The following is a 26,191-nucleotide window of genomic DNA, read 5'->3' on the forward strand; positions in this document are numbered from 1 at the left end:
CCTGCTGGGCTCCGGCAATCCTTCCACCTCAGCCTTCCAGGTAGCTGGAACTACAGGCGCGCGCTACCACACCTGGCTAATTTTTTGATTTATTGTAGAGATGAGGGATCACCAAGTTGCCCAGCCAGGTCTCGAACCCGCGGGCTCAGGCAATCCACTCACCTCAGCCTCCCAAAGCGCGGGATTACAGGCTGAGCCACCGAACCCAGCTAACTTTAAATTTTCTAATAGCCACATTCAAAAATGAAAAGAGGTGAAATTAATTTTAATAATATATCCTAGCCTAATATATTAAAAAAAATTCAACAGGTAATCAATATAAAGTAGTCACTAGATATTTGACATTTTAAAATTAAGTCTTCAAAATGCAGTGGCTATTTTATATTTATAGTTAACTTTAATTAGCATGTCACATTTTCGTTGGAAATATGCTATTTCCATTTAGATTTCATAAAGCTTACATTGTAAAATATTTCACATACCCACATTGTTCTAAACATACTTAAAGTTTCCCAATAATAGTTTCCCAATAATCAACTTTTAAATTAAGTAAATTAGCTCAGGACTTTGAGACCAGCCTGGGCAACATAGTAAGACCCCGTCTCTACAAAAAAAAAAAAAAAAAGCTGGGTGTGGTGGCAGACACCTGTAGTACCAGCTATTCAGGAGGCTGAGGAAAAAGGATAGCTTGAGCCCAGGAGTTTGAGACAGCACTGAGCCGAGATATTGCCGCTGCACTTCAGCCTGGGCAAGAGAGTGAGACCCTGACTCAAAAAAAAGGAAAAAGGAAAGAAGTGAAAAAAGTTAAATAAATTAAAATAAAATAATTGAGTTCCTCAGTCACACTAGGTGTGTTTTAAGTGCTCAGTAGCTAGATGTGGCTAGTGGATGCCATGTTGGCCAGCACAGGGTAAGAAGCTCTGACTAGCAGTTAAAGATGGCCAATGAAAAGAAATTGGAAAGTGAGGTGTTATTTTAAAAAGCACACCTTGTTTTTACTTTACAACATAGAGTCTACTGGGAACAATGGATAAAAGAGGTTCTTAGGGGTAAACCAACTGACCAAATCCTGAAAGTTATGTGGCATTTCCAAACTGGACACTAGGACTAGGACATGTTTTACCTAGGCACACGTAAGGAAACTTCTGCTGTCGATTTCCCCTCCTTTTTCTTTACCTTTACGTCAGGGGATTCTAGAAAGTAACTCACCTTTCCCATTTCAAACTCCATGCACGCCATGACAATGATCTGAGAGGAGGAAATAGATAAAAATGTAAACATTTATTTAAGTACAAAGAGCAGTTAGTGCATGCGTCCCAGAGCCCAAAAGTGTCAGTCATTCTGTTTCTGTTTTGTTTTGTCTGTTTTTTAACCAAAAAAGAAATTCTGACAACATGAAATGTTGCTCTTACTCTTCCTTCTTTCTGCCCCCACTTCCCCTCTCCCTAGTCAAATCAGTAAATTCTTGTTACCAGATGAGCCTGTCAAGGTGGGAACTTTCATTTCCTTAAACAAGAATGACATTGTGATTTTGACTAGTAGATGTCTGCACTCTGAAATTTCACTGACCAATTAAAAATACTGTTTTGTTTTGTTTTGTTAGTTGAAGTCTCACTCTGTCGCCCAGGTTGGAGTACAGCGGCATGATCACAGCTCACTACGGCCTCAACCCCCTGTGCTCAGGTGATCCTTCTGCCTCAGCCCCCCGAGTAGCTGGGACTATAGGCTTGTGCCACCACACTCAGCTAATTTTTGTACTGTGTTGCCCAGGCAGGTCTTGAACTCCCAGTCTCAAGTCATCTTCCTCCTCGGCCTCCCAAAGTGCTGGAATTACAGGCACTGGGCCTAAAACACTGTTTGCATGTATGTATGTATTTACATACTTATTTTTTTATTTATTTGTGTTGGAGTCTCACTCGGCTGCCCAGGCTGGAGTGCAATGGCAAGATCATGGCCACCCCAGCGTCAACCTGCTGGGCTCAGGCAATCCTTCCACCTCAGCCTTCCAAGTAGACAGAACCACAGGCGCGTGCTACCACGCCCAGCTAATTTCTTGATTTACTGCAGAGATGAGTCTCACCAAGTGGCCCAGGCTGTTCTCAAGCCCACGAGCTAAGGCGATCCCCTCACCTAGGCCTCCCAAATTGCTGGGATTACAGGCTTGAGCCACCACGCCTGGCCAAAACACTGGTTTTAATAGAAAGGAAACTTCAGTCACACATCCTGACACCCGATCTCCTCTATCCTTAAGAACTAGAAAACAAGGTAACAAAAGTAATTCTGCACTTACCAGGACGCTGTATTCCCAAATCATCCTCCAGAAGTCCAGGAGAGTTATAGATAAAGGACCCTGGGTGGCAATATAAGCTTTGGGTCCATAAACTCCCTAAAGAGGAAACGAAATGACACGGGGTAACTACAAATAATACCATCTTCTTCCCAGCTAGTCCTCCCCTCCCCTTTTTATGGGTACCTAGAGAAACATGGAGTGCTTTTATTTCCTTTCAGCATACCTTAATGAAGTTGGCATTGATGTAGCTAGAATCCTCATCGGAGGTTATCAGGGATAGCTCTACCCGGCTGTAATCATCTACCATATAAAAGAAAGACAGTGTAATTAAGACAGCTTAGGCCTGATGTGGTGGCGCACGCCTATAATCCCAGCAATTTGGGGGGCTGAGGTGAGAGGATTGCCTGAGCCCACAGGTTCAAGACCAGCCTGGGCAACTTGGCAAGACTTCATCTCTACAATAAATCAAAAAACTAGTTGGGTGTGGTGGCACGCATCTGTAGTTCCAGCTACTTGGAAGGCTGAGGAGGAAGAATCACCTGTGCCCAGCAGGTTGAGGCTGCGGTGGCCGGAAGCGTGCCACTGCACTCCAGCCTGGGCGACAGAGTGAACCTCCAACTAAAAAAATTAAAATTAAATTAAAAAAGAAAGCCAGGTTCAGTGGCTCAGCCTGTAATCCCGTGCTTTTGGGAGGCTGAGGTGAGTGGATTGCCTGAGCCCACGGGTTCAAGACCTGCCTGGGCAGCGAGACCTCATCTCTACAATAAGTCAAATGGTAGCGCATGCCTGTAATTCCGGCTACTTGGAAGGCTGAGGCGGAAGGATCGCCTGAGCCCAGCAGGTCGAGGCTGCTGTAGCCATGATGATGCCACTGCACTCTAGCCTGGGTGACAGAGTGAGACCCCAAATCCAAAAACAAAAACAAACCAAAAAAGCACAAACCTAATTTGTTAAGGCCATGTTCCAAGATTAGGATCAACAAGCAAATGGGGGAAAAGACATAGCAACGATTGAATTTGGGAGAAGGTATGAGTTTACAGGAAGAGGTCGAACTTACAGGGTAAAATATCCTTGTATCTGTTTTTCTTGATATTCTTGGGCCTCTCAGCCACAGTTGTAGGGTAGGTTTTGTCTGCCCTGTACTTGGTAGACTGTTTTTTCAGCTTCTGCAATAAAATTCCAAGAATAATCCTTTTAGAGAAAGGAGTTAAGAAACTATCTTTAGAGAGCAGTCCTTCTCCATCGCCCAACCCGAGTGCGTCCTTGGGGGCTGAGCCCATGCATGACAGAGCTGCGGAGCCTAAGGATGGAGAGTTCTGTGACATTTGGAGAAGTGAAAAGATCATGCAGCTGACAGCAGCAGAGCCACAAACAGCTACAACCTGGGGGCGAGACTAGTGAATATTTTAAAAACCAAACATCCCCTGAAAGCAAGCTATATGCTCCACCCAATGGGCAGATAGTAAGTGTTTAACTTTCTTTATAGCAGGTATTTAGCTAACGGGTCAACAGAAAAGTTAAATTCTATTCATTTTTTTAAAAACTTTGGATCACTTTTTTTCCTAAGTAGAAATGAAGCTTAAGCTAAATACAAGCTCTTTATATCTTGCAAAATCTCAAAGATTTCAGTCCCAAAAGCAGTCACTTCTTTTTTGAGTTGGAGTCTCACGTCGTGGTCTAGGCTGCAGTGCAGTGACACACTCACGGCCACCCCAGCGTCGACCTGCTGGGCTCCTACGATCCTTCCACCTCAGCCTTCCAAGTAACCAGAACTACAGGCACGCACTACCAAGCCTGGCTAATTTTGGATTTTTTGTAGAGGTGAGGTCTCAAACCCGCAGGCTCAGGCAATCCACTTGCCTCGACCTCCCAAAGCTCTGGCATTACAGGCTGAGCCACCGAGCCCAGCCCTCTATTTACTTATTTTTTTTTATACAAGTTCTCGCTCTGTCACCCAGGCTGAAATGCATTGGCACTATCACAGCTCACTGCAGCCTCAAACTTAGGGGCTCAAGCCATCCTCTTGCCTCAGCCTCTCGAGTAGCTTGGAACTACAGGCAGTGCCAGCACACTAGGCTAATTTTTAAAAATTTTTTGTAGAAACAAGGTCTCACTATGTTGCCCAGGCTGGTCTTGAGCTCCTGGCTTCAAGCAATCCTCCCACCTCAACCTCCCAAAGAGCTAAGACTATAGGTGTGAGCCACCACACCTGGCCTTAAAAACAGTCATTTTATTATAAGACCCAAACTTCAAACCCACCCCTCCACCAAGTAATAATCCTCAAATAGCATCATATTCTATTGGTAGAATACGACTGGGTCAGGCAGGGGCCAGCTGAATCTAGTTGCACTAGATTCTATAAGACAGTGAAGCATCTTCTTAAAATTATTCCCACGTTCCATACTACACTATAGATCAAAACTTCAGATCAGAGGAAATGATCATTCTTCTTTGGCTTCTTCTTAGGAATAAATCCCGTCCCAAAATGTTTCTTTTCATTATCATTCAAAGAAACCACATCTACCAGAGCTGACTTTTGTGAATCCTTACCCAATTTGCAAAAGATGACGTCTATGATACGCAAAGAAAATATTTGTTGAATTAAACTAAAGAAAATAACACTCATTATTTTCTTCCCCATTGAATGGCAAATGGTCATATGAGGAGCATTAATTACTTCCTGTGGGCTAGATCCCTCAGCATCTACTCAGCTTTCTTTCTCTTTAGCTTCCTTCTTGAAACTTCCTCTTCCCTTGCCCCTTATTAGTCTACATCTTTTTGGTTCTCTTTCTTCTCTGCCTTCTTCTTCCCACACACACCCTTTCTTTCTTCTTTTTTCTTTTTCCTTTTCGAGTCGGAGTCTCACTCTGTCGTCCAGGCCGGAGTGCAGTGGCACACTCACGGCCACCGCAGCCTGGGCTCCGGCGGTCCTTCCACCTCAGCCTTCCAGGTAGCTGGAACAACAGGCATGCACCACCACGCCCAGCTAATTTTTAAATTTATTGTAGAGATGAAGTCTTGCCAAGTTGTCCAGGCTGGTCTTGAACCTGTGAGCTCAGGCAATCCTCTCGCTTCGGCCTCCCAAAGTGCTGGGATTACAGGCTTGAGCCACCGCGCCAGACCTATGCATTCTTTCTTATTGGCTCTCTGTTCTGTTCTATCCTCTAACTGAGAATTACCTAGAGTTCCAAAGTTAAATCCTCAACTCTTTTCTCACTATACACATTTGCTCAAAATACCACATACTTTTATGGAAGGCACACAAGTGTTTGTTGGCTTATTTAACTGATTCAAATTGAATTATATTTCCAGCCTCTATTGGAGAATTTTCAAAATTTCATATTGAGATTTGATTACTAAATTCCATCCACTTGAGTATCTTATACAGCTCCAGACTCAGCGTATTTAAAACTAACATGGTCGGGCTCAGTGGCTCATGCCTGCAATCCCAGCACTTTGGGAGACTGCCCGAGTCCAGGGGTTCGAGACCAGCCTGGGCAACTTGGCGAGATCTCATCTCCACGAAAGAGCAAAAAATTAGCTGGTCATGGTGGCGTAGGCCTGTGGTTCCAGCTACTTGGAAGGCTGAGGCGGAAGGATCGCCTGAGCCCAGCTGGTTGAGGCTGCGATGGCCGTGAGTGTGCCACTGCACTCTAGCCTGGACAACAGAGTGAGACTCCGACTTAAAAAATAAAAAATAAAACCAACATTATCACCATGCCCACTGTCAATGCCAGTGGCACTGAATCGATCCCAGATTCCATACTCTAGAAACTGAGAGTCACTTTGGGTTCCCCCTTGCCACAATCCCCACCTCCAATTCCATCAGCACGTTCAAGGACCCTTTCCAAGAAGGTCTTGCAGTGACCTTCCTTCCTATGCCCATGATAGACACCTTAGTTTAGCCCTTTCCTTAAAGCTTGAACTATCACAGTTTCTTCTTAATTTATATTCACACATTTCTCCACTCAAATCCACTGGACATAATGACATCAAATTAATTTTACTAAAATAATGCTTTCCTTATCTCTCCCATACTCAAAACAACTTCCATGAATCCTGTTTGGCACCAGGGATGCTTAAGCCTCTCCCCAGTAGGATCCCAAACTAACTTACCTTTCTATCACACTGTCCTCGCACTATGAGGATTCTAAAGGGGACTTCCAGGCTCTTTCAAGTTGATGGAACTGACGATGATGCGAAATGTGATTTCTTTAAAACTTTTCTTTCTGGCCGGGCTCGGTGGCTCAGCCTGTAATCCCAGCACTTTGGGAGGCCGAGGTGAGTGGATTGCCTGAGCCCGCGGGTTCAAGACCCGCCTGGGCAACTTGGCGAGACCTCATCTCCACAATAAATCAAAAATCAGCCGGGCGTGGTAGGACGCACCTGTAGTTCTGGCTACTTGGAAGGCTGAGGCGGAAGGATCGCCGGAGCCCAGCAGGTGGAGGCTGCGGTGGCCAGGAACATGCCACTGCACTCCAGTCTAAGCGACGGAGTGAGACTCCAACTCAAAAAACAATAACAAAAAAACTTTTCTTTCTCACAAATGTATCCCCAGTACTACTTTCGCATTTCTCAGTCATGCATATTGTCTGTTGGTTTCACAGGGCAAACTAATAAAGAGAAGGAAATAAAGAAGGAACTTTTCTCAAGTGACTAGCAACATTAAAACATGTTAAAATAAGGCAATGACTAATGACTGCTACTTAGTTGCATGTATTTCATAAGATGTTTTCACATAATGAGGATGTGTGTCTCTCTGTAGGAGTTTCCATAAGGAGACTTAATTAAGTCGTTTTAAACAATGGATGAAGAAAAAAGAGCCTAAAATATAGATCCAATGACACTAAGAAGAGACTGAGAGAGAAAAGAGGTAGCAGAGAATAAAAATTTATCCAGCAAATCATCCAGGAAACTGCAACTTTTTTTTTTGAGTTGGCATCACTCCGTCGCCCAGACTGGAGTGCCGTGGCTGCTCCTGGCCACTGCAGCCTCGACCTGCTGGGCTCTGGCGATCCTTCTGCCTCAGCCTTGCAAGTCGCCGGAACTACAGGCGCACGCTACCACGCCCAGCTAATTTTTGATTTATTGTAGAGATGAGGTCTTGCCAAGTTGCCCGGGTGGGTCTCGAACCCGTGGGCTCAGACAATCCACTCGCCTCTGCCTCCCAAAGTACTGGGATTACAGCCTGAGCCACCAAGCCCAGCCAGGAAACTGCAACTTTAAGCGAAATGATGTATAATGAAATCAATTTTGCCATAGGCTAATTGAGAACAAGAGTGAAGTTCCTATGGCATATTTCTGGTCACAAAAAATATTACCAAGCTTCTAAATAAGGACCACAACTCTTCTAATATTAAACATTAAAGTAAATGTGAGTTATACAAAACAAAAGCAATAAAACAAATCATTCAAATTCATCATTAGGTTTCCAAATTGGTTCAGGATAACTTGTTAAATATCTAAATAAGTCTGTGAGGAGAGGAAAAATTACACAAAGAATTACCAAATGTAAATCTAATTAAATGATGTACATCAGATTATTATAGGAATGTAAGGGTCTTTTTTTGTTTTGTTTTGTTGAGTCAAGGTCTCACTCCATCACTCAGGCTGAAATGCAGTGGCACGATCATGGCTCACGGCAGCCTTGACCTCCAGGGCCTCTGGAGTAGCTGGGACTACAGACATGGGCCACCATGCCCAGTTACATTTTTTCTTTCTTTTAAAAAAAAAATTTATTTAATTATTATTATTATCACTTTTTTGAATGCGAGTTCTCATTATGTTGCCCATGCTAGTCTTGAACTTCAGGCTTCAAGCAATCCTCCCGCCTCAGCCTCCCAAAGTTCCGGGATCACCGTGCCTGGCCGAAATATAAGCTTTTCCAATGAAGGATGCTAGATGAAATAGACAGCCAATGCTTGTTTATTTGCTGGACCATAAATGCCAACATGTATTGTTACAATGACCATTTTTTTCTGTTTCTAGAATTCAACCAGACATAGATGACCTATCGAAAAGCAGGTATACAGTCAGTTCTTCAATTCTAGTTTCTTAGCATGCAGTCTCCCTCTTATCCACGATTTCAGTTATCCATAGTCAACTGCAGTCCAAAAATATTATGGTATTCAGAGAGAGAGAGAGAGACCACTTTCACATAACTTTGTTACAGCATATTGTTATAATTGATCTATTTCATTATTAGCTATTGTTAATCTCTCTCTCTTCTTCTTCTTCTTCTTTTTTTTTTTGAGTCACCCAGACTGGCACAATCAAGGCTCACTGCAGTCTGGAACTCCTAGGCTCCTAGGCTCAAGGATCCACTTCCTCCTCAACCTCCTGAGTAGCTGGGACTAAAGGTGCGTGCCACCACACCCAATTAATTTTGTCTTTAAATATTTATTTTGTAAAGATGAGGTCTTGCCACGTTGCCTAGACTGGTCTTGAACTCGTAGCCTCAAGCAATCCTCTCGCCTTGGCCTCCCAAAGTGCTGGGATTGCAGGCATGAGCCACAGCGCCTGGCCCTGTTGCAAATCTCTTACTATGCTTCATGTATAAATTCAACTTCATCCTAGGTATATACACATAGGAAACAAAATAGTATATGTAGCTTGGTATCAAATGCAGTTTCAGGCATCAACTGGGGGTCCTGAACATAGATAAAGGGGAACTATCGTAGTTTGAATTCTTGTGGGTTTTCAAGATTGGATTCGGGAGGAGAGAAGCTGAAATGATGTCTGTATGGCAAATCTTTACCCCAGGAATACAAATGGACTCCTTTGGGAATTTAACTAAGAATGTAGCAAAGGCACATGAGAGACTATAAAGTATCTCTGCTGAAGTTGTAATTCTTCAGCTCTCTCTACTTTTAGGCAACTTCAGAATGGTCACTTTCAGGTTGCTATTGATCCCAGGGCTGCTGAAAAAATTTTGAGTCCCAGGACAGTTCCTTCTAGAAATCTCCAGAACTAAGCCCATTGCCTACTCCTTGTGATACCCTTTTCATTTGTTTGTTTTGTTTTGTTTTGTTTGCGGAATGCTTTCTAGGGAGGGAGAATGCTATACACAAAGCTCTCTTTGTAAGACATTCTTTAACTAATTTGGCAAGATGCCACAGATAAAGATTCTGGGTGTGCGCAACCTATGCTTGTTTAGCTGCCTTCACTGCCACCTTCAACAATGAAGCAGAATGGTTTTCTCCCCCCTACCTCTTTCTTCCTTCTGGAGTCATCTGGCTAGGTGACAAAGGGAGACACTCTTACTTAGCAGGACACCACACAGGAAATGCATACAGAACTGCTAACTGTAAAGTGTGGAATCTTTGAAATTTTTTTGCCTCAGACATTTTACCTCAAGGTCAGACCACTGTGAGGTCTTCTTTTTTCTATTCTTCTTCTCTTCCTGCCAGACCCCAGACTCCAGCCCCCAAACAGAGAACAAAACAGGGCAGAATAAGGGCAGAAAAACAGAAGCAGAGGAACTCTGAGGGTAAAAAGCAAAAGGGTATAAAGGAGAAGACAGGACCATGGGGGTGGCCTGAGGCTTGGGAAGGAAAGATAGGAGGTGGGAGGGTGAGGGCACATCTCTGCCAGCTATAGCGTAGGAAATGTGTGTTCCCGAGAGGAAGCACCAACAAGAGAAATCAGGTGGTGTCTTGTGGGCCCTGAAATAGGCTGGAATGTGGAAGCAGCCAGATTCTGTGTGTGCTTGACAAGCCAATAGAAAGTTCATTTGGCTTGGAGACTATACCATCCCTTTTCTTTCAAGAAAAGAAAGCAGAATGAAAAGCCATCAGACTCTAAGACTGAGTTACATGGGTCTTCTAGGTGAGTAAGTGAAATGAGGTCACTCCCAAAAGAGAACAGAAAGAAAAAGGAAAGCACAGGGTCACACCATCTTTGCCTTGAAGGACTACAGTATTGTTTTGTTTTAGTCGACATCTCACTCTGTCACCCAGGCTGGGGTGCAGTGTCATGACTGCCGCTCACCACGGCCTCTACCTCCTGGGCTCAGGTGACCTTCTACCTCAGTCTCCCAAGTAGCTGAGACCAGAGACGTGCGCCACCATGCCCTGCTCTTTTTCCTTTCTTTCTTTTTTTTTGAGTTGGAGTCTCACTCTGTCGCCCAAGTTGGAGTGCAGTGGCACGCTTACAGCCACCCCAGCATCAACACACTGGGCTCCGGTGATCCTTCTGCCTCAGCCTTCCAAGTAGCCAGAACTACAGGTGCATACAACCATGCCGGCTAATTTTTGATTTATTGTAGAGTCGAGGTCTTGCCAAGTTGCCCAGGCTGGTCTTGAGCCCGCGGGCTCAGGCAATCTACTCGCCTCGGCCTCCCAAAGTGCTGGGGTGATAGGCTGAGCCACTGAGCCCGGCCCCCTGCTCATTTTTAAATGTTTAGGTTTATTTTGGGGAGACAAGATCTCACTACGTTGCGCAGGCTGGTCTTGAATTCCTGGGCTCAAGCACCTCGGCCTTCTAAAATGCTGGGATTACAGGCATGAGCCACCGCGCCCCCCAGTCAAGCACTACATTACTGTATAGAGGACATAGCATGAGATACATTTTAGGGAGAGGAAAATCAAACTTGACCCTCCTGGGCTAGGTAGGAGAGGACAAAGTCGGGCTGTCTCTGCAACTCTTCAAGATGGTTCCTCAATGCTTCACAGCTTCAGGCCAGTATTATTTATTCCAAGCCTCTGACAGGACAGGGAAAGCATGAGTGCTAAGAACGGAATTGGAGCGCAGGCCTCTGAGCCCAACAAGCAGCAGGAATGGAGGGTAAGGCTGAACCGCCCTGAGCACAGACCACAGGCTCCAAGACAGACAAACACTCAGAGCCGGGTCTCCAGTGCAATCGTGGGCCAGGTGGGGTGGGTAGGTGGTAGCTAAACTGGGGGGTAAACCGAAAGGTTCAATGTTAGATTTGTAAACTGTAAGGATATGGCAAGAACTGTATTGAAGACGTCCTGCATCTAACTAAAAATATGGCATGAGCTGGTCCCCAGTAAGAGGCTGGAGACGCAATGTGAGAGATTTATTCTGGTGGTGACAGCAGAACAGTTTGCCCTTTCATGTGTACAAAGGTCGAGAAATGCTGGTAAGTATGTTCAAGGGATAGGCGACTCACACGTGCGTGTCCTCACAGCTCAGCGGGTGTCTGTGCACTGGCCTGGAGGAGGGCCTCTGTTCCAGCTATCCAGTTAGTATTGCTGCCATAAATACAAGCAGAACCAGGATGTAGCGACTCTCCTTTACACGACCAAGAGACAGCCAGGTCTTTGGACCGTCTTGGGTCTGATGAGTCTCCAGAAATTGCTACAATACCAGCAAGGCTTCTAGTGTACCAGGGAACACCTCCCCGCCCAAAGACCCCAGAGTTATCTTTTGGAGGGCGAGCCAAAAGATAACGAGGGCAAGTCCTTGTCTCTACAATAAATCAAAAATTAGCTGGGCTTCCCGTGGAGGAAGTCACCGGCATCAGTGTACAAGCTAGTGTTGTTGGGAGAGCTGCATTCAGCTTCAGTAATCCCAGCACTTTGGAAGGCCGAGGCGCTTGAGCCCAGGGGTTCGAGACCAGCCTGCACAACGTAGTGAGATCTTGTCTCCTAAAAATAAAAATAAACATTTAAAAACAAGCAGGGGGCTGAGTTTGTGGCTCAGCCTGTAATCCCAGCACTTTGGGAGGCTGAGGCGAGTAGATTGCCTGAGCCCACAGCTTCGAGACCCACCTGGGCAACTTGGCAAGACCCCATCTGTACAATAAATCAAAAATTAGTACAGGCTTCCCCCACTAGGGAATTGTTCCAGGAACCCATTGGCATCAGTGTACCAGCTAGTGTTGTTGGGAGAGGCTGCGTTCAGCTTCAGTGATTTTTTTTCCTTTATTTATTTATTTATTGTACTTCCCCAGATGAAAAAAGTTCTCAAAGAAACCATTTGCCAGTGTGAAAGAGGTGAAACAAAAAACAGCAAAAGCACTAAAAGGCATCAAAATTGATGAGTTCAAAAACTGTTTTGAGCAGTGGAAAAAGCATCTAGATATGTGCATTGCATCAGAGAGTACTTTGAAGATGACTGAAGTTTAAATACGTGAGAATAAATACACAATTTTTTATAAATAAATTTTGTTTTTGGGGGGTTCCCCCTCATATTTTAGACAAACATCAGCACTTATACCTGGTTTTCAGAACTAGGTATCTTCTTTCTATTAGGACTCAATGAATCATTCATATTTAATAAATAAATCTTTGTATTTAATAAATGCAATATTTGTCTTTTCTGCAAAAATACTGCACCCCCAAGAAACATAAACTTTGCCCTCCTTTTTTTTTCTTTTTGTTGTTTAAGTAAAATCCAATAACACTAAAGGAAAATTTTAAATATAGAGTTTTAAAATTAACAAGTATAGCCGCGCATGGTGGTGTGTGTCTGTAGTTCCAGCTACTTGGAAGGCTGAGGTGGAAGGATCGCCTAAGCCCAGCAAGTCAAGGTTGCGGTGACCATGAACATGCCACTGCACTCCAGCCTGGGCGACAAGAGTGAGACTCCAACTCAAAAAAAAAAAAAATTAAGTTAAATTAAATTAACAAGTAACTCATATTCATTTAATAAAATTTACAATATACAGAGAAATGAAAATAAGATGATAGCAATCACTTATAATTCCATTACCCAGAGTTAACCATTGTTAATATTTTATAATTTTACCTTCCAATCTTTTTTTTTTCTTTCTTTTTTTCCGAGTTGGAGTCTCACTCTGTCGCCCAGACTGGAGTGCAGTGGCCGCTCCCGGCCACCGCAGCCTCAACCTGCTGGGCTCCGGCGATGCTTCCACCTCAGCCTTCTGAGTAGCTGGAACTACAGGCGTGCGCTACCATGCCCAGCTAATTTTTGATTTATTGTAGAGATGAGGTCTCGTCAAGTTGCCCAGGTGGGTCTCAAACCCGCGGACTCAGGCAATTCACTCACCTCGGCCTCCCAAAGCGCGGGGTTACAGGCTGCCACCAAGCCTGGCCACCTTCCAATCTTTTACCTACATGTGTGTAATGAACATGGGATTACTCTGTACACAGTGTTTTGAAACTTTTCTTTTCACGTGTCAATTTCTGTTCTTCTATATTGTTTTTCACGGCGGACAGAGTATTCCATTGTTCAGATTTATAACATAAGTTAATTAACATGTTCCTTTATAATGCTGGACATTTAAGTTGCTTCCAATAGTTCATAATTCATAATCCTAAACAATATTACAATGTGTGACCAAAATATAAATACCTTTCATTACTTCCTTAATTTAAGAGTGGTCAAAGAATGCTTCAATTTTAAAGACTTTTGAGACATATTACCAAATAAGTATCTGAAATGGCATACAACAGGTCTGTGGCCTGTTAATACCCAGTCTGTGGCCTGCTAGGAACTGGGCCACACAGCAGGAGCGAAACTTCATCTGTATTTACGGCCACTTCCCATTGCTCGCATTACCTCCTGAGCTCTTCCTCCTGTGAGATCAGCACTGAAAAGCCTGCATCCAGTTCCAACATTCTATGTTTGGGAAGCAGAGTTTTCTGCAGTGACAGCAACTAAAACGAGATTACGGCGGAGACTGGACATCAGCAACACACTTGGGTGTCTCTGTCTCCCTTCACCCCCTGATGGGACTGTCCAGTTGCAGGAAAGCAAGCTCAGGGCTCCCACTGATTCTGCATTATGGTGAGTTGTATAATTATTTCATTATATTTTCCAACACAACAACAATAGAAATAAAGTGCACCATAAATGTATGTGCTTGAATCATCCCCAAACCATCCCTTCCCCCCTCCCTCCACCCCACGCTGGTACATGGAAAAATAGCCCTCCACGAAACCGGTCCCTGATGCCAAAAAGGTTGGAGATTGTTGGTATACAGATTTTGTCTCCGGAAAGTTTATACCAGCAATATATGAAACTTCATGTGTTTGAATTCTGACAAATACTGGGATCATACTGTTTAAATATAGGTTCACTTGACAGGTAAAGTGGTATAGGTGGTATTTTTGTTATTTGGACTTCAGTTCACTATACTTTTACTTGTAAGTTCTTCACTTCAAAATGTTTTTAGGCTGGGATCGGTGGCTCGGTCTGTAATCCCAGCACTTTGGGAGGCCGAGGCAAGTGGACTGCCTGAGCCCATGGGTTCAAGATCAGCCCAGGCAACTTGGTGAGACCTTGTCCCTACAATAAGTAAAAAATTAGCCAGGCGTGGTAGAGCATGCCTGTAGTTCCAGCTACTTGGAAAGGTGAGGTGGAAGGATCGCCTGAGCCCAGGAGGTCGACGCTGGGTGGCCTTGGGCATGGCACTGCATTCCAGCCTGGGTGACAGAGTGAGACTCTGACTCAAAAAATATATATTTTTTAAAGGAAGAATATACACTCTAATCAAAGCTGTGTTCAGGGCTGGGCATGGTGGCTCACACCTATAAACCCAGCACTTTGGAAGGTGGAAGCGGAGGCGGGAGGATTGCTTGAACCCAGGAGTTCGAGACAAGCCTGGGCAACATAGCAAGATCCTGACTCTACAAAACATTAAAAAAAAAAAAAAAAAGCCAGGTATGGTGGTGTGTGCCTGTAGTTCCAGCTAGTTGGGAGGCTGAGGAAGGTGGATCGAGACTGTGGTGAGCCATGATCATGCCACAACACTTCTATCTGTGTTAAAGAGTTAGACCCTGACTCAAAAAAAAGAAAAAAATTATGCAGAGAAACAAAGAAAAGCTGTTTCAGGATAGTGCTTACCTCTAGTCTTGCAGAGGGTGTTGCAATCTGGAAGGACACCCAAGGGACGTGTCATGGTTCTTATTTCTTGAGCTGAGTGGTGCTTATCTGGGTGCCTGCTTTGTTGCTGATTGTTAAATTGTATGTCTATGTTTAAAGCTTTTTCTGTGTATATGTTATATCTCACAATTATTTTAGCTATATAGGTAAACATTTATTAGACAAAATTATTAGCAGGCAGTGCAAAATAGTTCATACAATCTTATTTGGTAAACTCAGTGAAATTTCAGTTCTTGTTCCTCCAGATGCCTCAACTACACCTACCATCAGGGTTCTATTTAGGGTCTTCCAGCAATATCCCGAAGGCATAACTGTTAGCTTTTTAGCCAGCAATAGGCAATTAAAATCCTTCCAAATCCATTTCAGACTTGACTAATCCAAAGAGCCATTCTGAAAGGCAGAGAATATACCAGATCTATGCACTGATTATAAGGGATGGGCATATCACCAAAATATTTAAGACAGTTCACATACATGGAATGCCACTGATTTCAACAAGAGCCCATTTCTAACATTTTTCATATCATCTTTAGGGCTAACAGGAATAGCTTCTGAAGTGCTTATGGTAGCTGCTTTGGGAGTATGGCATTTCTGATTAACTATTAGCTGATCAAGGCTGGGCGTGATGGCTCAACCTGTAACCCCAGCACTTTGGGAGGCCGAGGCGACAGGATTGCCTGAGCCCAAGGGTTTGAGACCAGTCTGGGCAACTTGGTGAGACCTCGTCTCTACAATAAATCAAAAAATTAGCTGGGTGTGGTAGCGTGTGTCTGTAGTATACTTGGAAGGCGGAGGCGGAAGAATCACCGGAGCCCAGCAAGTCTGGCTGTGGTGGCCGTGAGTGTGCCCCTGCACTCTAGCCTGGGCGACAGAGTGAGACTCCGACTCAATCAATCAATCAATCAATCAATCAATACTAGCTGATTCCCACTAGAATGTAAATTGTTAACAAATACACTTAGATTTGAATAACAGTAAATGAGACAAGCTCCACGAAGGCAAGAATTTTTGTTTGTGTTGTTCACTGCCGTGTCTGAAATAAAGCCTGGCCAAAATATGCGTTGAATAAGTAAATATCACACTGACTTTGCTAAGTATTTAAGTAAGTTACAGACATTATAGAAATAAAAATATTTTGGTCACAAGCATACGTGATGCAACAGTAATAAACAAAAGGTTTGAAACACACAATCCTTAATTTTAGGGGGCTCAAGAGCTTAAAAGGAAGAAAGGACGTAGATGTCTAGGTAAGAGGACATGGGTATTATTTACTGTTCCTGAGACTGCATCAATCTGTCAATTATGACATATCTTTTCCTATCAGAGTCCCACTTACTCTAAAAATTAGACCGGTACTTAAAGCCAATGAATACATTGTGGGCCTACATTTTCTGTATATCTTTTGTGTTCTAGCCACTATACAGTCTAAGAAGGTTTTGTTCATTCTCTCAAAATCTTCCCCTGGCTTCTGAGTAATTTACTTTTGAATTTATAAATACCTCATCTTATTATTCACCATGTTATTTGCATGATATTAAACACCAATCAACCTTTAAAGTGTTAAAGGAAAGACATCATTATATTTCTTAATGAATGCACAAAACTTTTAAGTACAAATACTTTTCTATTCAGCCCCTGTAAAGCCATAAGATATTTCACAATTTTTAAAAGTTTAAAAAATAAAGGCCAATGGATAATTGGAGGCAGTAGAGCAGGTTTGGAAGTTACCGAGAACACAGGCTCCAAAATTAGATAGCTGTGTTTCAAATGCTAGTTTACAACTTATGAGCTGTGTGATCTTTTGTAAGTTGTTTAACCTTTCTGTGCTTCAGTGGATACCACAGGCCAAACTCTGTGCTGTGCTAATCACTAAGAATACCAAGATAAACAGAACTATGAGCCTTGCCTTTGCGGAGCTGCTCTCTGATGGGGAAGTAGATATTAATCACGTCATGTAAAATTGAAATTGTGGCAAATGCTATGGAAAATAACAGATGGTGCTGCTGAGACGTATCAGAAGAGATGTGTTCCATTTAGGGAGGTCAGGAAAAGCCTCTCCGAGTGGCCCTCAAAGTGAGATCGAAAGAGTGATTAAATGCCAGCTAGGGTGCAGTGGCTCAAGCCTGTAATCCCAGCACTTTGGGAGGCCCAGGTAAGAGGATTGCCTGAACCCAGCCTGGCAACTTGGCCTGGGCAACTTGGCGAGACCTCGTCTGTTCAATAAATCAAAAAATTAGCCAGGCGTGGTAGCGCCTGCCTGTAGTTCCGGCCACTTGGGCGGCTGAGGCAGAAGGATCGCCTGAGCTCAGCTGGTTGAGGCTGGGGTGGCTGTGAGCGTGCCACTGCACTCCAGCCTGGGTGACAGAGTGAGACTCCAACTCAAAAAAAAAAAAAAAAGGCAACTAGGTCAAGAAGAGTGTGAGGAATGTTCAAGGCACAGGTGACAACATGTGTGCCAGACTGTATGGTAGAGGAAGCATGACAAGGATAAGAACATGAAGGAAGCCGGGCTTGGTGGCTCAGCCTGTAATCCCGCGCCTTTGGGAGGCTGAGGTGAGTGGATTGCCTGAGCCCGCGGGTTCGAGACCCGCCTGGGCAGCAAGACCTCATCTCTACAATAAATCAAAAAATCAGCCGGGCGTGGTAGCACATGCCTGTAATTCCGACTACTTGGAAGGCTGAGGCGGAAGGATCGCTGGAGCCCAGCAGGTCGAGGCTGCGGTGCCGGGAGCGGCCACTGCACTCCAGTCTAGGCAACAGAGTGAGACTCCGACTCAAAAGAAAAAAAAAAAAGAACATGAAGAAGATGGAGCTGTGCTTGAGTGCTGGGCTATGCAGGACTTGATCATTTGCGTAGGTTCTTTGGGAAGAACGAGGTTCTGTTTGTGGAGCACTTTTAGCACAAACCTAAAACATGATTCTTTTTTTTTTTTTTCTATTTTGAGATGTTTCACTATGTTACCCATGCTGGTCTTGATCTCCTAGGCGCCAACAATTCTCCTGCCCTGGCCTCCCAAAGTGCTGGGATTAAGGCGTGAGGCACCACGCCTGACCTTAAAACACAATTCCATGAGTCAGCTATTCTGACGGTGGAAAGTAGATGAACAGAAAATGTATATGAGGAAACGCAGAATGAAAATCATTGTGGGGGAGTGGGGCAAAGAAAGAAAAGAATCGTGCAACTTTTTCAGAAATCAAATAGGCCAGGCACAGTGGCTCATGCCTATAATCCCAGCACTTTTGGATGCCAAGATGGGAGGATTGCTTGAGCCTAGGAGCTTGAACCCAGCCTGGGCAATATAGCCAGACGCCATCTCTACAAAAAAAAAATTTTAAATTAGCTAATTAGCCAGGCGGGGTTTTGAATGCCTGTAGTCCCAGGTACTCAGGAGGCTGAGGCAGAAGGATCACCTGAGCCCAGAAGAAAGTATACCACTGCATTCCAGCCTGGGCAAGTGAGTGAGGAAGGAAGGAAGGAAGGAGGAAGGGAGGAAGGGAGGGAGGGAGGGAGAGAGGGAGGGAGGAATCAAATAAGTAAAATAACAAAGCACTATTTTACACTAGTTAAATTTTAAAAATCATTTTATGCTTTTACCTAATGCAGTTTAAGTATAGAGCCTAAGAAACTTTGGAATAAAACAGATCAGAGTTTCAAATCCTTGCTTTGCCATTTCATGGTTAAAATGAAGGTAATACTTTTTTCTTCGGGTTGTTGTAGTGATTAACTGAGATCATATCTGGTAAAGCACTTAGCAGATTACCTAGTCCATGATAAGAAGGCAAAAAAATTATCTATTATTATCTTTTATGGTTATTAGATTAAGACCAGCAAGGGGGTAAAGAAGATGATAAACTCATGTATTACAGATTAGAAAAACTCTTTTGGAAATACATTTGGCAATACTGAACCAATTAGATGCTAACACTCTTTGACGCAGTAATAACACTTTTGGGGATCTAGACTCAGGATGTGTGTGTGTGTGTGTGTGTGTGTGAGTCTCACTGTGTTGCCCAGGCTGGAGTGCAGTGGCACGCTCACGGCCACTGCAGCATTGGCCTGCTGGGTTTGGGCGATCCTTCTGCCTCAGCCTTTCAAATAGCTGGAAGTGCAGGTATGTGCCACCACACCCGGCTAATTTTTTATGTATTGTAGAAATGAGGTCTTGCCAAGTTGCCCAGGCTGGTCTCAAACCCCTGAGCTCAGGCAATCCTCTCGCCTCAGCCTCCCAAGTGCTGGGATTACAGGTATGATCCACCAAGCCCGGCCTAGCCTCACAATTAATCCAAAAGAAGGGAAAAACCACATGAACAAATATATTCATTGCAATGTTATTTACAATCATGAAAAATCGGAAATAGCATAAATGTCTAACAAGAGAGAAATTATTAAACTATCTGGGCATCTCCTATGCATCAGGCAGTTTATATACGTATTTCATTATCTTATGGCAATTTTACAAAGTGAGGATTTGTTCCCACTTTTTATTGACTTCATTCAAGGGCACACAGGTCATAATAGGCAGAATCTAAATTCAAATCAAGATTTATAGGACTCCAAAATTGCCATGACCTCAGATGATAAAGCAAGACTCCTTGAACTTGAAATCCAAGTCCACTGCTTGCTAGCTATGTGAACCTGAGTAAGTCAATTAACCTCTCTGTGTCTGTTTCCTCATGGAAATAATAACAGTGCCTTCCTCAATGGAGTGAATGAGTTGATATATGAGTATTTAGAACAGTGCCTCTAAGAGAAATATTTGCTATTATGAATATTATTCTCTCGTTTCACCATGCCGTATCACCAGCTATGAAAACTTACATACATTTTCACCAGCTTGAGCAAATAATTTTGATATAATGTTAACTGAAAATATGAAGATACAAAATTGTATCTATGCTATAATTACAATAACAGTTAAAAATCATATAAACAGGCCCTTTGAGTTATGGCCCGACATATTTCCTGGCTTTGGCTCCCTTCCCTACCTTGGGGAGGTGACTCTCCTCTTTCTCATTCTCTCTCTCTCCAATTTACTTTCTAAATAAAGTATATTTTCTAATCTAAAAAAAGAATTAATAAGCAGACAAGAACTAGAAAATTCACAAAAAACTTTTGATTAGGGAATCTGCCGGGGGAGGGGTAATACATCTCATCAACAACGGTACCTGCATAATGAACATTTGTATACCTAACCCTGAATTGCACCCCACACCTTTAAAATAAAGAAATTAAAAGAGAAAAAAAAATTGTTTTTGGTTGTTGGAATGTTGGTTCTATGGTGAGTTTATTTTCTTTTAATTTGCAGTAATATTGTTTCATAAAAATAACAGTAATAAGCCTTTTAAAGTAGCTTTAAGAAATTTACTTTTTCAGGGGCTCTCTATCTCCACCATATATAAAAATGGATTAAAGGGCCATTGCCTTGCTAAGCTATGGTGTGGCCATGTGCTCTTTGAGCTGTGGCCAGGTCACATTTTCTTAAGCTTTGGCTCCCTCCCCTACCTTGGGGAGGTGAATCTCCTCTTTTTCTCTCTCTCTAATTTACTTTCTAAATAAACTATGTTTTCTAATTTAAAAAAAAAAGATGGATTAAAGACTTAAATGTAAGACCTGAAACCATAACAATTTTAGAAGAAAACCTAGGAAAAACCCTCCTGGACATCAACCTAAGCAAAGACCCCAAAAGCAAATGCAACAAAAACAAAAATAAATGAGACTTCATTAAATGAAAAAGCTTCTGTACAGCAAAAGAAATAATCAACAGAGTATACAGGCAACCTACAGAATAGGAGAGAATGCTCACAAACTGACAAAGGACCAATGTCAGGATTTACAAGGAAATTAGCAAAGAAAAAAAAAATCCCAAACAAAATTGTTTTAAAAAAGAAGTTATCTTTTTTATTTTCTAAAATTATTCTATATTTTTTTAGAGACAGGGTCTCATTCTGTCACCCAGGCTGGAGTGTAGTAGCAGGATCACAACTCACCGCAGCTGTGAACTCCTGGGCTCAAACGATCCTTCTGCCTCAGCCTTCTGAGTAGTTGGGACTACAGGTGCACACCACCACACCTGTAGTCCCACCTAAAATTTTTGCAGAGACAAGGTCTCACTGTGTTGTCCAGGCTGGCCTCGAACTCCTGGCCTCAAGCAGTCCTCCCACCTCAGTCTCCCAAAGTGTTGGGATTACAGGTGTGAGCTACCACGCCCAGCCAAGAAATGTCCCATCATGTAGTTGCATGATGCTGCTTCTGTTATATAGAAACAACACTAACTGTGCACTTAACTCAGACTGGGCCCTTGAAGGAACTCAGTGTCATTGGCTGAAGGAAGACACTCCTGCATTAGGATTAATTTCATAAGCTCTGAAATAAGACACATCTGGGTTAAATTTCATCTCTATTGCTGAAGAGCTGAGTGAGCTTAGACCAATTATTAAACGAACAGAGTTTCAGTTTCCTCATCTATAAGTCAGAAATCATAGCTGCAGTTACCTCACGGGTTTTTTTAAATAATAAATAAGATAATGAATGTTGAAGTTTCCTTGACATCTCACCCAATCACAATTATCCTTAAATATTTAATAGAGTCACAGTTTAATGTCTGCCTCTCTAAGACGTCCTCCAATGTCTTAGAAAATAAGCCCCACTAAAGCATAGAACATTGCATTGCATCCCTGCATCTAGCACATGACTTGGCACACAGTAGGCTCTCAATAAATACTTGAATGGATGTAGAAAAACCTTAGGTGGGTGGTTGGTGGCAGCCCCACCTACAAAAAAGTTATAGAATTTATTCTTGGCACAGGGAAAAGACCTAAAGCAGCTGTCACAGCAGGTCTGCCACATCTAATTAGGAATACAGCTGTCCCTTGGTACCTGTGGGGAATTGGTTAAAAGATCCCCAGAGATACCAAAATCTGTGGACACTCAAGTCCCTTCTGTAAAACAGCAAAGTATTTGCACATCCTACACATCCTCTCGTGTACTTTAAGTCACCTTCTGACTGCTTGTAATACCTAATACAGTGTAAATGCTAGGCAGATGGTTATGCTGTATTTAAAAAAATTTTTTTTTTTTTCCAAATAACTTCGATTCACAGTTGGTTGAATCCAAGGATGTATAAGCCGGCTGTACAGGGGACAGTCTGTGGCGTGTTGTGCACAAAGATACCTAGCCAAGGGGGCAGTGGGGAATGAATCTGAGCCACGATCTGCAGGGGAGAGGGGGGAAGGGCGTGAGGACGCAGAGGGAATCTACCTGGAAGTAGAGATGCCTTTTGGTAATTCCCACAAAGCCACCACCATTTAAGCCAACAGTGGCCTTGGGTCACAGAATCAGTCCTCGGAAAAATCAAGAATGCATCAAAGGCTTAAAGTGGGCTGTGGATCGTGACCAGGTGGAAAGTCCTCCAGTTAAATGGTAGTATTTACCTTGTCCAAGCCAGCGACCTGGGCCCCTTCACCACTCCCCTACTCCCCCAAAGCGCTCTCTCGGATGTCTCATTTGAACTTTAGGTGGGGCTGAGGACAAGACTATTTTTTCCACTGGAGGACATGAGTCAGTGAACAGTAAGGTTCCACTTAATCACTACCCAAAAACAAGGTCCTTAAAATCAGAAGCTAGAAAAGCAAGGAAGTGATTAATATAAAAGTCAGGACGATGATTATCCCTTGGGCAGGGCAGGACAGGGTGTGGGTGAGGGTGGGGAGCCCGCTGGGGAAGGGGTCTTCTGGGGTCTGACTGCGTTCTACTTCTTGACTTGGGTGGTAGTTGCCCTGGTGATGGTTGCTTTATCATTCTTACATGTTTTGTGTATTTTTCTAGATGTGTATTATGTTTCATAATTTTAAACAGCTAAAGAAAATATAGGCTCTAAAAAGTTTTCAAGCAGAAGGAAAAAATGGCCATTTTTGTATTAGTAAAATATTGGGCCGGGCACGGTGTCTCAGCCTGTAATCCCAGCACTTTGGGAAGCCGAGGCAAGAGGATTGCCGGAGTCTGGGGGGTTTGAGACCAGCCTGTGCAATTTGGTGAGACCTTGTCTCTACAATAAATCACAAAAACTAGCCGGGTGTGGTGGTGTGTTTCTGTAGTTCCAGCTACTTGGAAGGCTGAGGCGGAAGGATCGCCTGAGCCCAGCAGGTCAGGGCTGCAGTGAGCACATCACTGCACTCCAGCCTGGTCAACAAGGGTGAGACTAACTCAAAAAAAAAAAAAAATCGCCTGGGTGTTGAACTGAAAATTGATTGAAGGCAAGGTAAGAGGCAGAGAAACCAAGTAGGAGGTGGCCGCTAGACTTTGGTGACAGTTCATAATCACCTGAACTAGAAAAGGTACAATATTAGGAATGTCTACATTCTTCTAAAAACACAGTCAAAATAGAACAGAGGCTGGCACTACCCGCAGCTCACTATTTTTTTAAGTTGGGGGTCTCACTCTGTGGCCTGGGCTGGAGTGCAGTGGCACGATCATGGTTCACCACAGCCTCGACCTCCTGGACTCAGGCAATCCTTCTGCCTCAGCCTCCTGAGTTCACCTTTTATGCTTATGCTTTGGGTGACTTTGGCTTAGGAATTCCAGTCCTGGGGCAGGCACATGTCTAAACAGACACATGAGCTAGAACTTCTACCACTTCAGCCAAAGCAGCTCAGACTGCTTGGGTAGTGGCAGTGAGAGCATATTTTTCATGACACCACAATATTATCCAAGTTGAGCGGACCACAGGAGTGCCTATCACAACACCTGGTCACTTAATCACTTGAGACTCTCAGAATGTTTTCACTTCTTCTATCTTGTACCAGGATGTTAGCTCCCTGAGGGCAGAAGTTTTTTGTTCTTTTTGTTCACTTCTGATTGTCAGTGCCTAGAATTGAACCTGGTACGCAGTAGGTGCTCAATAAATAGCACTGAATAAATGACTACACTGAATGATTACTATTGATATTTAATCATCACAACAATCCTGTGAGGACGGGTAGGACATACATTATTATCTCCAGCTATATGCTAGAAAACAGAGACTTGGGGAGATTAAGGAACATACCAACTACTTGATCATTTGGTCGGTGACAAAAATCATGATTTCATTTTAGGTTTTGCACCGCAGCTCCCTTGTTTTTCCACAACAGAGGAGCTCAAGTTTAAAGTTCGGATAGCTCTGAAACACCAGCGGGAAGTATTCCAAAGTACACGCCAGGCACTCTCAGTCACCTTCTGTTATCTATCTGACATGCCAGCTCACAGGGTGAATGAGGCCTACCAGCTGCTACCGCACCCATAACCACAGGTCCTGCAAAGCTCCTGGGGCGAGCAAATCCACTCAACCTGAGGCTACTTGCCCTCCAGCTTCTCTTCTGATCGTCGCTCATGTCTGCTCCCCACCCTGGTTTTCCACTTCTCCACGCTCAAGAAGTTAAGGAAGTCCTGCCATTGCAAAAACACATGTTCTCTTTTTTTCACAGGTGAAAGAAAAGAAAGAAATGTGGCAGTGGGTAGTTCGGGTGCTCTTGAAAAACCAAGTGGAACTCCAAGGAGAGGCTAGAGACGTAATATTCCATGAAAAATTAATTGGGTCTCTCTCCTCTTCATATTAACTAAAATTCGTAATTTGAAGCATAAACAACAGATACCTGAGGAACTCGGGTGTTCCATTAATATTTGTGTTTCTACATCTGGAGTTGTGTGTCTTCTGTAGGTTTCCTAGCCAAACTCCAAAGAACCAGTAAAAAAAAAAAAAAAAAAATCAAAACCAGTATTTTTGAGAGAATACCTGAAGACACACAAACCACTCAGAGAAGCCAAACGTTTAGTCTGTTTTCTTCCCATCTTCCTCCCGAGGATCTGATATTGACCTCAAGAGCAGTCTAGTCTAGAAAAGCTGAACCATCACCATCAGTAAAACAGTGTATGTCCCAACCCTGAGAGTGTCACACACAGCACTCACCAGAAATTCATTGGCAAACTCTTCTTTGTTCATTTTCTTGGTTTGGGCCCCATCCAGAAACTTCTGCAGAATTTCTCTTTGGTCCATGCTGCAGTGCAAGCGAAACAGTCTATGAATGGGTTGAAAGAGGGTATGTCAAATGCATGTCATGGCCGTGGCACCACTGAGAAGCCACTGCTGCCTAAGCAGAGCATGCTGAAGGCTGTGGTTTACTGACTTCATCACAAGCCCCAGAGGAAATTAGTATGTAACCGCCTCTGTGGTCACAGTCATCACCTCACTCCAGGGCCCTAGCGCCTTCCTTCTCAACAAAGGAACCTGGGTACAATTTACGTTTTTGACAAACATGAGGCTAACCAGAACATGCAGTGTGGTCTGCTGAGCTCTGAGACTGTTCCACTCCATCACCCATTAGCAAAACCCGCAGAAATACGGGTCTCATGGATGATTCTGCCTCTCCCCATTTCCCCAATGAGCACAAAAGCCCAGGTTGACACTTTTCTGCTTCCTCTTGTCCCCATGGACTCTGCAAAGTTCGGTCAGGCCCAGAAAAGGAGACAGACACTGTCTGAAGTTACACAACTACCTGGACTGTTTGCCCAAAGGTTTCTTGTCAGTGTGAATCATCAGAGAAAGCTTTTTTTTTTCTTTTGGAGTCAAGGTCTCGCTCTATTGCCCGGGCAGGAGTGCAGTGGCACAATTATGACTCACTGCAGCCTCAACCTCCTGGGCCGAAGCAATTCTTCTGCCTCAACCTTCTGAGTAGCCGGGACTACAGGTGTGTGCCATCACGTCTGGCTAATGTTTTTGTAGAGACAAGGTCTCACTATGTTGCCTAGGCTGGTCTCAAATTCCTGGGCTCAAGTGATCCTCCTGCCTCAGCCTCCCAAGTGCTCAGATTACAGGCATGAGCCACCGCACCTGGCCAGAGAAGGCATCCTTATTCAGAGCTTTTAAGTCCACCATGTAGACCTCAAACTCTCCTTTGGATGAAGCGAAGTCAGCTGCTTCTGACAGGCTGTGTCTCTTCTAGGGCTGGGGAAGTGCTGACTTCCATTAAGGGAAGTGTCGCCGAGTAACCCCTCAACATCCCCAGTGGTTTCTGGACCTTTACCTGGGTTCTGGATATAAAGGCTGAGAGTTG

At 43.7% G+C, this 26,191-nt stretch overlaps 1 protein-coding gene across 5 annotated transcripts in view; it reads right to left on the minus strand.

Annotated features, from left to right (window-relative positions):
- PTPN22 (protein tyrosine phosphatase, non-receptor type 22) overlaps positions 1-25,267 on the minus strand; it is a 72,704-nt gene extending 47,437 nt beyond the window's left edge. For 4 of the 5 annotated variants that reach the window (XM_008058372.2, XM_008058375.2, XM_008058373.2 and 1 more), the window contains exons 1-5: positions 25,048-25,267; positions 3,348-3,456; positions 2,514-2,590; positions 2,291-2,386; positions 1,210-1,248 (exon numbers count right to left, since the gene is read on the minus strand). In XM_008058372.2, coding sequence (XP_008056563.1) covers positions 1,210-1,248; positions 2,291-2,386; positions 2,514-2,590; positions 3,348-3,456; positions 25,048-25,134 — 408 coding nt within the window. In that variant the 5' untranslated portion in view covers positions 25,135-25,267. The remainder of the gene's footprint in view (positions 1-1,209; positions 1,249-2,290; positions 2,387-2,513; positions 2,591-3,347; positions 3,457-25,047) is intronic. The other variant, XM_021712492.1, reaches the window with a different exon arrangement.
- Positions 25,268-26,191: the final 924 nt, after the last annotated feature.

Source organism: Carlito syrichta, unplaced genomic scaffold (assembly GCF_000164805.1).
Source record: "Carlito syrichta isolate Samal-C Ts95f unplaced genomic scaffold, Tarsius_syrichta-2.0.1 Scaffold303316, whole genome shotgun sequence".
Classification (NCBI taxonomy): domain Eukaryota; kingdom Metazoa; phylum Chordata; class Mammalia; order Primates; family Tarsiidae; genus Carlito; species Carlito syrichta.